At 49.6% G+C, this 13,375-nt stretch overlaps 1 protein-coding gene across 2 annotated transcripts in view; it reads left to right on the forward strand.

The window, feature by feature from the left end:
* The first annotated feature begins 4,403 nt into the window (after positions 1–4,403).
* Positions 4,404–13,375, forward strand: part of MVB12B (multivesicular body subunit 12B) — a 200,200-nt gene continuing 191,228 nt past the window's right edge. The window contains exon 1 of one of the 2 annotated variants that reach the window (XM_052648784.1): positions 4,404–4,539. In XM_052648784.1, coding sequence (XP_052504744.1) covers positions 4,462–4,539 — 78 coding nt within the window. In that variant the 5' untranslated portion in view covers positions 4,404–4,461. Of the gene's footprint in view, positions 4,540–4,784; positions 4,873–13,375 lie in introns of those variants that run through there. The other variant, XM_052648785.1, reaches the window with a different exon arrangement.

Here is a 13,375-nt window from a genome sequence, read left to right on the forward strand (position 1 = left end):
CACCACAGTTCAAAAGCATCAATTCTTCAGCACTCAGCTTTATTTATGGTCCAAGACTCACATCCGTACACGACTACTGGAAAAACCATAGCTTTTACTAGCAAAGTAATGTCTCTGCTTTTTAACATGCTGTCTAGGGTGATCGTAGCTTTTCTTCCAAGGAGCAAGCATCTTTTAATTTCATGGCTGCAATCACCATCTGCAGTGATTTTGGAGCACACAAAAATAAAGTCTGTCACTATTTCCATTGTTTCCCCATCTATTTGCCATAAAGTGATGGGACCAGATTCCATGATCTTAATTTTCTGAATGTTTAGTTTTAAGTCAACTTTTTCACTCCCCTCTTTCACTTTCAACAAGAAGCTCTTTAGTTCTTCTTTGCTCTCTGTCATAAGAGTGGTATCATTTGCACATCTGAGGTTATTGATATTTCTCCCTCCAGTCTTAATTCCAACTTGTGCTTCATCCAGCCCAGCACGTTGCATGATGTACTCTGCATATAAGTTAAATAAGCAGGGTGACCATATATAGCCTTGAGGTACTCCTTTCCCGATTTGAAACCAGTCTGCTGTTCTATGTCTAGTTCTAACTGTTGCTTCTTGACCTCCATACAGATTTCTCAGGAGGCAGGTAAAGTAGTCTGGTATTCCCATCTCTTTCAGAATTTTCTGCAGTGTGTTGTGATCCACACAGTCAAAGGCTTTGGCATAGTCAATAAAGCAAAAGTAGATGTTTTTCTGGAACTTTCTTGCTTTCTTGATGATCCAACGGATTTTGTCAATTTGATCTCTGGTTCCTCTGCCATTTCTAAATCCAGCTTGAACATCTGGAAGATCACGATTCACATACTGTTGAAGTCTGCTTGGAGAATTTTGAGCATTACTTTGCTAGCGTGTGAGATGAGTGCAATTGTGTGGTAGTTTGAACATTCTTTGGCATTGCCTTTCTTTGGGATTGGAATGAAAACTGACCTTTTCCAGAGAGAGGCCATGAGTCTTTCTCTAATGGAAGTCTCTCTTTATGAAAAGAAGCCTTTTCCTTTAACATTTAGGAAAACCATTAATTTTCATTTTTATCTTATAACTAGCCACTTTACTAAAGTCTCTAAGCTTTTTTTTAAGTTGATTCCCTTCCATTTTTATGTTTAGGTATGTATTGACATCATGAACAAATAATGATGTTTGTCTTTTTCCATTATTTATATTTCTTATTGTATTGGCTTTAGTTTGTAGCAATTATAGTGGGTATTCTTGTTTCGTTTCTAACTAAAATGAGAATGCCCTTAGTGTTTCACCATTAAATATGTTTATGGATGACTTCTGATAAGTAAACTTTGTCATTAAGAAGCTTAAATATTCTTCCTAGTTTATTAAGGTTTTTTTTTAAAGAAAATTATAAGCTGTTGGTGTTGAATTTATCAAATATTTTTAAAGGGTCTCTTCTGTTGATAATATCCTGTGATTTATTTTTCTTTACCCATGAAATTTACAGAGTCACTAATGTTGAATCATCCTTGTACTTTTGGAATAAATCTTGCCTGATTATAGTGGATTTTGACTTGTTTTAGAGCAAGTTGGATTCAGATTGCTAAAATTTTATTTAGTAGTTTTGCAACTACTTTATACGTCAGTAGATTGGTCTATAAGAGTAATGATTCACAGGTTAGAGATTAATTGGTGAACTTTGAAAAGGTGGTCCTGGCTCAGATGACTTTGGGAAATACCAGGTTTGTTTACTCCTGGACAAGGTCCGTCTAGTCAAGGCTATGATTTTTCCAGTGGTCCTGTATGGATGTGAGAGTTGGACTATGAAGAAAGCTGAGCCCCGAAGAATTGATGCTTTTGAACTGTGGTGTTGGAGAAGACTTTTGAGAGTCCAACCAGTCCAAATGAGATCAGTCCTGGGTGTTCATTGGAAGGACTGATGCTAAAGCTGAAACTCCAACACTTTGGCAAAGAGTTGACTCATTGGAAAAGACTCTGATGCTGGGAGGGATTGGGGGCAGGAGGAGAAGGGGACAACAGAGGATGAGATGGCTGGATGGCATCACTGACTCAATGGACGTGAGTTTGAGTGAACTCCGGGAGTTGGTGATGGACAGGGAGGCCTGGCGTGCTGCGATTCATGGGGTCGCAAACAGTCGGACACGACTGAGCGACTGAACTGAACTGGACATCACAGAGACCTTAATTATACTTATTGTGATTCTTTAAAAGGTAGACTATACGTGGCATGCAGCACTTGCTCGTTATTTGACTGCAGAACCTCCTTTTCAAAAAAAACGTATTAAATTCTCTGGGGACTAGTGTTCTGAAACTGGCCTGTAATTCTCCTTTTTGGTATTATCCCTGTCAGTTTTGGTATCAGTATGCTAAACTTGGGAAGTGAAATGGAAAACTTTTTTCTTCTGTGTAACAGTTTAAATAACATAGAGATTATTTGTCCCTTAATGGTTTGCTAGAACTTGCCTGTAAAACCATCTGAACCAGTGGCATTTCTGAGTGATAAAAATGCTTGGAATGCACACACTAGGAAGGCTTCCCCATAGGACATTTTCCTCAACAATCAGTTCTTCGGAACACCTTTTTCTTTTTTTTTTTAAAGGATCAAACAGCTATTTTAGAAAAGCCTAAGAATGTGTGGAAATTAGACTTGAGACATTAGCAAATTGATACTAATCAGGCCTGCATGGTCCTCATCTCTAACAAACAGCATGCTGGCACTGCCTCTGAGTGCCTTGCTGGGGCTGTGTGGGGCATTTTTGGTTAAGGGTGCACAGCTGGCACCACTGACTAGCCACTCTAGCTGAAGGCCAAGCTCTGGATCCCTCTCCTCATCCAGTTCCATTTTATCCTCTGGCTTGTACATTTCCCAAGTACTGTAGGGCCATAGATGAGCTTAAACTTTTAAATACTTCCCCTAAGCCATGGACGGAGGAGCTTAGTAGGCTGCAATCCATGGGGTCGCTAAGAGTCGGACACGACTGAGAGACTTCACTTTGACTTTTCACTTTCATGCATTGGAGAAGGAAATGGCAACCCACTCCAGTATTCTTGCCTAGAGAATCCCAGGGACGGGGGAGCCCGGTGGGCAGCCGTCTATGGGGTTGCACAGAGTCAGACACGACTGAAGCAACTTAGCAGCAGCAGCAAGCCAGCCTCAGTCCTTGCTTTGGACCTCTGTGGGTAGCATAAGAGGGAGACAGATAATGCTAGCAATTTGGGGTCAGTTTGAGAGGCCTGTATTGGCACTGGGGACTGCGGCCAGGCTAAGCTTGTGTTGGGTCAGCTGGGCAGTGGGGTCTCCTGAACCCAAGTGAGCTGAGCTGAAAGATTGGTCTGGGGGGTCCCGTAAAGCATAGGAGGGCTGAGTGTCCCTGCAAAAGGTGTGTGTGTGTATGTGAGTGTGTCCCTGTCCCTGCAAGAGGCATGTGGGTGTGTGTGAGGTGTGTGTGGGTGTGTAACGTTTATCCCAGATTCCAAGAGGCTGGGTGTCCCTGCAAGAGGTATGTGGGTGTGTGTGTCCCTGTCCCTGCAAGAGGCATGTAGGTGTGTGTGGGTGTGTAACGTTTATCCCAGGTTCCAAGAGGCTGGGTGTCCCTGCAAAAGGCATGTGGGTGTGTGTGGGGTGTGTGTGGGTGTGTGTGTGTCCCTGTCCCTGCAAGAGGCATGTGGGTGTGTGTGGGTGTGTACGTTTATCCCAGGTTCCAAGAGGCCTGGGGGCTTCCGGAAAAGCATAGGAGGGCTGGGTGTCCCTGCAAGAGGCGCGCGCGCGCGTGTGTGTGTGTGTGTGTGTGTGTGTGTGTGTGTGTGTGTGTGTGTGTGTGTCCCTGCAAGAGGCATGTGGGTGTGTGCTGGGTGTGTGTGGGTGTGTAACGTTTATCTCAGGTTCCAAGAGGCCTGGGGGCTTCCAGGGATGTAAGGACTGGTCTACGGTATAGAGATATAGTGAGGCCTAGGAGAGCAGAGGGGGCTGCAGGTCCCTGGAAGAGACCAGCTTGGGGGAGGGGGACATCGGGGCCCAGGCTCCAAGAGGCCCGGGGCTCCGTCGGGTCTGGGCTGCGCCGGGGGGCCGTTGCGGACTCTGAGAGGCCGGGTCGGCGGCACCAGGGCCCTCCCCGGGCTAACGGGCCAGGCCGTGGGGGAGGCCGGAGGGGGAGGCGGGGTGCCGACCGGGCGGCGGCGTGGGCTCCGGACGCGAGGGCTCCCGCTCCCTCCTCCCGCCCGAGCCAGCCTCAGGCGCCCGGCGCCTCCCCCGGAGCCAGAGCCAGAGCCGGGAGGCCCGGAGCCCGGCCTGCCGCCGCGGCCCGCGGAGGGAGCCGCCGCCGCTGTTGCCGCCGCCGCCGCCGCCAGGCCGCGCCCCGCCCCTGCCGCCGCCGCCGCTCCCCGGTGAGGCTCGCGCTCGAGCTGCCGGCCCCGCCGCCTGGGCCCCGGGCCCGGCCCCTTCCGCGCCGCCCGGGCGATGAGAAGCTGCTTCTGCGTGAGACGGAGCCGGGACCCGCCGCCGCCGCCGCCGCCGCCGCCGCCCCAGCGGGGAACAGTTAAGTGAGGGGCGGGCGGGCCGGGGGCCGCGGAGGCTCGGCCGAGCCGGCCCTACTCCTTCGGGGAACGGGCGGGCGGGCGCGGAACCCGGGCCGAGGGGCGGGCGGGCGGGCGCGGCCGGGCTGCGCCGAGGCCTTGCGGGCTCCGTGCCCGGCCAGCCGCGGGGACAGGCCCGGCGGCCTCTGCTCGGCCCTGCGCGCGCCGCGGCTTCGCGTCCTGGCTTGGCCTTGCAGCCGGCAGGCGGGAGGATAGCGCGGAGACCCGGGGGCGAGCAGCGACCGCCCGGGCCGGGGCATGTGAAGTCGCGAGAGCCACGTCCGTCCGGTGAAAGGTGAGGCGGCCCACCTGTGCCGGGGCGCGGCGGCCACCTGCGCAGACCCGGACCGTCGTTTCACTGGCGGGGCCTGGGGTCCACTCTCTGTGGTCACGTGGGTGCCGAGCAGATTGCACCTGAGCCTCGGGCATGATCTGCGGCCTCATCTGTGACCTGAGCAGAGCAGAGAGGACAGCCAAACTCCAGGGCACCTGTCTGCAAGGTGACGTGCTGGTCGAGGCACCCAGGACCCAGAGTACCATCCTTGAAGGGTAGTGAGCCTGTTGATAGTCACCCTATGGGGCAGTGCAAATGAGGCTCAGGGGCAGGGGCCAAGTGAAGAAGGCAGACCCATGAGCATCTTTGTCCTTTGTTACCAACACACAACTCTTCCTAAGTCTTTCCCAACCATTAAAAATGACTCTTGTATTCTCTACCCCTCCACAGCCTCTTCAGCCTGGCCCAGAGGAAGGCCCACTGAAGGGCAAAAAGGGAGTGGCTGTTGCCCCTTCTCTGCTCCCTGCCCCCACCCATGAGCCAGCCCCCACTCAGCTTTCTGCCACAAAGCAGACAGCAAGCAAGAATCTCTTTAGGGGCCTTTGTCTCTGGTGGTTCCTTCTCAATATAATCTCATTGTACATTTCTGGACAGCTGGCTGGATCTCATCTCATTTTAACAGGGCAAGAAAATCTTACCAGCTGCACCAGAAAACCTTAGAAAAGTTAGGAGATAAGCTCAGTGGAAGCCGAGACTAACTCAAAAACTCAGCGTACTCAGAAAGTTAGCACAGGAGACAGGTGACATCTTTCTTGCTTGTGGGAAATTGAACTGGCTATTTCAAGATATTGTGCCTTGCACAGAATATTTAAATGGGGCCTCTGAGAGATGGGGCCTCTTTTGGGACCTGGGCACCAAGACCTGTGCAAAGCAATTGACATAGCAATTTCTGGTTCGCTTGAGCCCAGAATCACCTTCTCTGATCCACATTTTTCATTCCTTCCTTCTAGCTTTTAGGCCACACTCCTGATTTATGCTAAAGGCATTTCTCTGCTTTGCCTCCTTCCGACTGGTGGGCTTTTCCTCCACTTCTAGATGGAAGAGTACAGCATGATTAAATGCGAGAACGTCAGAATTAGACCTCAGCTTATGCGTTGGCTCTCCTTATTGTGTGTTCTTACACAAATTAGTGAACTTTTCTGAGCCTCAGTTTCCTCATCTGTAGAGTGAGGCTCATGATAATGTCTATCTTATAGGATTATAGTAAGAAGTAAGAGAAATATAACAGGAGCAACGCTCAACTCCGTGCCTGCCACAGGGCAAGTGGTCAGTAAAAATGAGTGGTTAGTATTCAGGGTTTGTTAACTGGTTAATCAGAAGAGTAGCTTCAATTTTTTTAGTGTGCTTCTCTGTTAGTGGTTGTATTGAGGGCCACTAGGAAAGGATTGGAGTAGAAAGAACACTGGGCTTGGAATCTCGGGATACCTCCTGGAACCTAGGTAACCCTAGGCAAGTCATGGAACCTCATGGGGACTTTCAGAATCCCCATTTGCTTATTTATTAAAGAGACCTAAGCATAAAACCTACCCTGTAAGGCTGAACAAGCTAAGGTATGTGAATATGTGTGACACTGTGGAGGAGGTGGGGGGATCCTCACTAAATTTAAGTGAGGTCTAACCCTAACCCCTAGTCAATTAACTAGGGGTCTAAGACCCTAGTTTTGTGGGTCTGACATTTTGACAATTTGTTGTGGGTGGAAGGAGCTGGCAGAAAAAACAATGCAAGAATATCTTGCCGTACATTTTACAAAACCACACGACCACGTGAGCACATTGTGATCTGCTCTCAGGGCCTTGGAAGGGGTGAGTGGGGGCTGGGGAGGGGAACGTCTGATTCCAAGCGTCCTGGGCCCCGCTGCCATAGCAGGTTGAAAGTGCTCCATGCCTTGTGCTCAGAGCACGGTGTCCTTGCCACACTGAAAAGCAATGATGGTGTCGGAGTCAAGCATGGGAAATGTCAAAGGTGCTGTTATGATGATGAAGATAACAAATGACTACATGGCTGGATGTGATGGGCTGAGAACACTGCGTTTAGTTGGCTGCGGCTGAGTGAGCAGGGTCTTGTTTGCTCATTGGGTTGTGGGAGGGGAGGCCTGGGTTCCCTGAATGAGCTGCCTTTCTGCAGGCTGTCCTGGCTCTATCTGAGGCTCTCCCTGGCCTGTGGTGCCTGGCTCCACTGGCTCTCCTTGGCCTCCTGCTCACTGGGCCGCCACTGGGGATTGTGGTTTCCCTGAGTTGTCTGCACTGTTTGCAGTGGGGTTGCCTGCCTCAGATCTCTTCTTCCCCACTGCTTGGGAGGCAAGGTGTGCTTGACATTACCTCCTTGCTGGGGACATCCTGTGGGTAAGCGTTGGTTTACATGACACACTTTTGGTGAGATGCAGAGCTTGTGTAGGCTGAAATGTGAGAGGCCTGTGGGCTCAGAGCTGAGGGGTCACATACTTGAGCTTTGTAGCAGCTCAGACTCCCCTGAAAACTGGAGGGCCATCTTGTTGGGCCTGTGGCTATGGGATTGTTCTACACACACACACACACACACACACACACACACACACTTTTTTTTTTTCAGGTACTGATCGGCCCAGGAAAATGTTCAAAAGAATACCCTTGGATCCTTTAGAAGAGAGAAATAAATGAATTCTTAATGAGCTAAATATCCCCAGGATGTTTATTGAAATGCAGATCCCAAGGCCTCAAACCCAGACTTTGAATCAGAATATCTGGGGAAGGGACCCCAGAATCTGCCTGTTGAACAAGAATCTTAGGTTGTACTTAATGCTTACTGAAATTTGAGGACCACCATTACAGATGCTTTTTAAAAATATGGTGAAACACACAAAATAAAATTTGCCATCCTAATTTGCTACCTAATGCATTGGTGGCATTAAGTCCATTCATGTTGTTGTACAGCTAACCGCTAGAACTTTTTAATTTTGCAGAACTGAAACTCTGTACAGTTGACTGTTGAACAACATGCGTATGAACTGCGCAGGTCCACTTGCACATGGGATTTTTTCAATAATAACTGTTGCAGTACTATACCTTCCCCAGTGAGTTGAATCCCCAGTGTGGGAGGGACCGTGAATTTGGAGGGCCACCTATAAGGTATATTCAGATTTCTGACGACTCGGAGAGTTGGTGTTCCTGACTCCTGCATTGTTGGAGGACTGTCAGTGCTCATATGGAGCTCCCATTCTCTCCTCCTCCAGCATCTGGCAACCACCACTCTACTTTCTATGAATTTGACTACTGTGAGTACCTCATACCTCATATAAATGGAATCACGTAGTATTTGTCTTTTTGTGACTGTCTTATTTCACTTAGCATAACAACTTCAGTGTTCATCCACACTGTAGCCTGTGTCAGAATTTCCTCCCTTTTAACAACAGTACTCCATTTTTTGTAAAGACCCCATTTTACTTATCCATTTATCTGTCTGTGGACACTTGGGTTACTTCCACCTTTTGGCTATCATGAATAATACTGGTGTGAACATACACATACAAATATCTCTTCGAGACTCTATATCCAGTTCTTTTGGGTATATATCTAGAAGTGGAATTATCAGATCATGTAGTCATTCTCAGAGAAGGCAATGGCACCCCACTCCAGTACTCTTGCCTGGAAGATCCCATGGATGGAGGAGCCTGGAAGGCTGCAGTCCATGGAGTCGCTGAGGGTCGGACATGACTGAGCGACTTCACTTTCACTTTTCATTTTCATGCATTGGAGAAGGAAATGGCAACCCACTCCAGTGTTCTTGCCTGGAGAATCCCAGGGACTGGGGAGCCTGGTGGGCTGCTGTCTATGGGGTCGCACAGAATTGGACACAACTGAAGTGACTTAGCAGTAGCAGTAGTAGTCATTCTACTTTTAATTTTTTGAGGAATCACCATACCGTTTTCCATAGTTGCTGCATTTCCTTTTCCACCGAGAGTGCCCCAAGTTTCCAATTTTTCTGCATCCTCAACTATACTAATTTTCTGGGTTTTGCTAGTAACCGTCTGGAAGGCATAGCAACCCCTTCCAGTATTCTTGCCTGGAGAATCCCCATGGACAGAGGAGACTGGTGGGCTACAGTCCGTGGGGTGGCATAGAGTCGGACACGATTAAGCGACTAAACACAGCACAGTAACTGTCCTCATGGGTCTGAGATGATATCTCACTGTGGTTTTGGTTTGCATTTCCCTAATGAGTAGTGACACTGAACATCTTTTCAGATGCTTTTTGGACATTTGTATATCTCTCTTGGAGAAAAGCCTTTTCAAGTCCTTTCCCCCTTTTTTTTCATCAAGTTATTTGCTTTTTGTTATTGCTCTGTTGTAGGAGTTCTTTGTAGACTTGGATTTTAACCTCCCATATATTTTGTTTGTTTTTCTTTCGTTTATGTTTGGCTGCACTGGGTCTTCATTGCTGCATGTAGACTTTCTCCAGTTTCCGTGTATGGACTTCTCATTTGGGCAGCTTCTCTTCTTGCTGAGCACAGGTTCTAGAGCACAGGCTCAATAATTGTGATGCACGGGCTTAGTTGCCCCATGGCATGGGGGATCTTCCCAGACCAGGGATCAAACCCATATGCCCCACATTGCAAAGTGAAAGTTGCTCAGTCATGTCCAACTCTTTGCAACCCCATGGACTCTGTGTGTGTGTGTGTGTGTGTGTGTGTGTTAGTTGCTCAGTCATGTCCGACTGTTTGCAACCCTACGGACTGTAGCCCACCAGGCTTCTCTGTCCATAGAATTCTCCAGACAAGAATACTGGAGTGGATTGCCATTCCCTTCTCCAGAGAAACTTCCCAACCCAGGAATCAAACCCTGGTCTCCTGCATGGCAGGCAGATTCTTTACCGTTTGAGCTTCTCTAGGCCAGAATACTGGAGTGGGTAGCCTTTTCCTCCTCCAGGGGATCTTCCCAACCCAGGGATCAAACCCAAGTCTCCTGCATTGCGGGCGGATTCTTTACCAGCTGAACCACAAGGGAAGCCCAAGAATACTGGAGAGGGTAGCCTATCCCTTCTCCAGGGTATCTTCCCAATCCAGGGATCAAACCCAAGTCTCTTGCATTGCGAGCGGATTCTTTACCAGCTGAACCACAAGGGAAGCCCAAGAATACTGGAGAGGGTAGCCTATCCCTTCTCCAGGGGATCTTCCCGATCCAGGAATCAAACCCTTCCCGATCCAGGAATCAAACCGGGGTCTCCGGCATTGCAGGCAGATTCTTTACCAACTGAGCTATCAGGGAAGTGTGCATTGCAAGGTAGATTCTTAACCATTGGACCACCAAGGAAGCCTGGATTTTTAACCTCTTATCAGGTATACATGGTTTGCAAATATTTTCTCCCATTCTTTTGTTTCTTTTGATGGAAGTTCTACAAGTTCTTTATATACTCTGTAAAGAAAATCTCATGCGTTGTTACAGGTTTATAGGAGTGGAAACTTAGGCCCAGTTCAGTTTGCCTGCCTGTGGTCACACAGCTGTGTCAGAGTTACAGCTCAAGCCCTGGGGTTCCTCTGAGTCCAAAGCCCACACCTTTCCTATTCCTCTACTTTACCACCCCGCACTCCCCTGAGCTAACAGCGTAGAGGCCCTGCCGGGTCTGCAAGAAGTGGCGATGGCTTGAGAAGCGTTCAGCTTCAGGAGAGGAAATGGGAACCCAAGACTTGGGAATCTCCCTTCTGACTACTGGGGTGCTCCTTCCTGTAGACCCTCATCCTTACTTGGACCTTGGAAGGAGCAGAGAAGCGCAGACAGGTTTGGACCGGTTTTGTCTGTTTAACATTTCATAAGCTTGTTTCAAAGCCCCTTGCTCCTCAGTTTCCCAGACAGCCCGGCCCTTCATGCCACCACTGTTGCCCTGTGCCCTCCCCGCACTCCTTGCAGCGCTCTGTGCCTGCTATCATTCAGGAAGGCCAGCCCCCACCCCTGACGCCAGCAGAAAGGAGTGTCCCCTTCATTTACAGTTCCTTTCTTTGAGGACATTCCCTCTAGCCCGTGAGCCCCATGGGCGGTGGCCATGACTTACCTGTCACTGTGTCAGCCAGCACAGCAACCATTGAACCAATGCTGCTGCACCTGGGCAGTGCATTATCCAGCCTCTGCCCCAGCCCAGACCAATCAGATCAGAACCTGGCGGGTAGCTGTAAGTTTTACAAACTCCGCAGGGAGTCTTCATGGAGCCCCCGGCCAGGTCCTCATCCAGCCCACTCTCTGGATCTAGGGCAGACCCACTTCTGGAACCGCCCAGAGTACCGAGGTCCCACCTCCCTTGCTCGGCAGGTGGCCCGGCCCTGGAGTTGTGGTGTTTGTCCTGCACCAGGCATCAGAAACCCCAGCAGGGCACGCTCACCAATGCTCCTGCTGCTTTACGTGCCTCCTTAGTCCAATGGAACACAGACAGTTTTGAGAGCAGGACAGGGACTTCATTTATCCATCCTCCCATCGTCCATCCATTTATCCATAGTCTATTTATTGATGATGCAAATTTATTGAGTATTCACTATAGACTAGGTACTATGATGGACATATACCTTTGAACAACTAATGCTCTGCTTGGAAAAGTGTTGTAACCTTCTGAGAGGCAAGACTGTGTTTCTTTATGTATGTATGTGTGTGTGTGTGTGTGTGTCTGTGTGTGTGTGTGTGTGTGCGCGTGCACGCGCGCATGTGTGCCCATGTGGTAAGGTCATGTCCTTGGACCACATCAGGATTCTTAGTGACAGCATCTGTCTGGCTGGGCAGTGGGGAAGGTTTGGGGTGAATAGGAGATGTGACTCAGAGTTTGAATGGTGGGGTGGGTGCCATAGGGGAGGGACTGGGTGCTCTTGGGCAACCTGTGTTAGGGAGGGAAAGACTGAAGGACTTACTCTGAGGCTGCTCCCCAGGGATGATGACCTTTAGGCTCCTTCTTCCCTGCTTCCCTGCCCGCCTCAATTTCCTTCCTTCATCAAACATCCGATGAGCTCCTACTGCTCTGTTCTCAGACTTTGGACTGTGGACCAGCTGTTTCAGCATCTACCTGGATCTTGTTAGAAATGCAGCTTTTCAGGTACCAAGTCAGCATCTCAGGGAGTGGGTGTAGGACTCTGTTTTCGTGAATTCTCTAGGTGACTCAAGCACGCTAGAGTTCGAGAATGTCAGGCTTTCCATCTTCGTCACTGCTCCATGCTCAGCATAAGAGCTTTTTACAAACATTTGTGGGCTGACTGTTATGTACCAGGTCCTGTTCGGTACTAGGGATGTGGAGATGCCTCAGGGGGAGGATGGCGAGGTCAGCCAGGTTGAAGGTATCAATGGGACACGCAGGTGACAGTAGCCAGCAGGGCACCAGATATACATCTGAGTCTTAGGAGAAAAATCCCAGCCTTGGAGGTAATTTGGAAGTCATCAGCACACACAGGTAGAATGATCATATGACCAAAGAAACTCTTAAGGCCCATGTGAAAGTCAAGAGCACGGGTGGTGATGAGGCAGGGTGTCTACTGACCTGAAGCCAGGTGTTCTGACGATTCTGGCCCCAGGGCCCATTTGTCCATGTCGAGGTGACATGTTAGCATTTTTACTCAGCAGACACTGTGGCCATCAAGCCAAGGCTGTGACCGTTTCCTGTCACTGAATATTAGGCAAACAGCCAGCTGGCTCTTGGGGCCTCCTGGGATGGTTTCATTTGTAGGGCGTCTGCCTTCCATGGGGGTCCACCTTCTGCCTTCTCTCCAGGGGCCACTATGGTACTAAGACTTGATGGGAGTGGGTAGGGATGACCTTCATCTGCAGTAACTGTGAGCAGGTTGAGGTGGGGCTCACAGTGTCCTGGAGAATGCCCCCTCCTCCCCAGCACCAGGCTCCCTAGTTTTGCAGAGCCGGGCTTGTAGGGGCAGGCCTTTGGCCACAGCCGTGCTGTAGAACTTGATCCGGATTTATTTTGGGAGAGTGTATTCTGGGATCCAGCACTGCACTGTGCTGCAGTCACTCAAACCCCAGGCCCGCCTCACATGGTTTATGATAAATCTGTTTGGCTGTCAAATGGTTAATGCCAGTCTAAGCAGAGGTCTGATGGGGTGGATGCATTTGTATACCAGATTCTTCTATTAGAAGTAACAGACTTTTACTGGAAAAAAAAAGAAAAGGAAGTGCTTGCCATTGTTAGTTCCCTGGCTGGAAAGTTCTTTGTGATCCAGGGGAGCTTAGGAAAATTCTTGCTTTCATTCCCCAGTATCTTAGCAGCCTTCCCAGCAGCCTGTGGCCTGTTGCCACCAGATCGTACTCGACAGCATTTGTCAGAACGATTTGGTTTCTGACTGGTCACTTGGATCAAATGTCCAGGCCAAAGTACAGGAGGCACCAGGAGGCTATCCTGAGGTTCCACAGTGGCTGCCTCCCAGCCTGTGTGCGCTATCCCTGTGGGTGGTGCGCAGAGCCGGCTGGGGTTTGCCTGGGTGCTGCGTGGACCCTGACCTTAGCCTGCAGTCT

This window comes from Budorcas taxicolor, chromosome 11 (assembly GCF_023091745.1).
Source record: "Budorcas taxicolor isolate Tak-1 chromosome 11, Takin1.1, whole genome shotgun sequence".
In the NCBI taxonomy this organism is placed as follows: Eukaryota; Metazoa; Chordata; class Mammalia; order Artiodactyla; family Bovidae; genus Budorcas; species Budorcas taxicolor.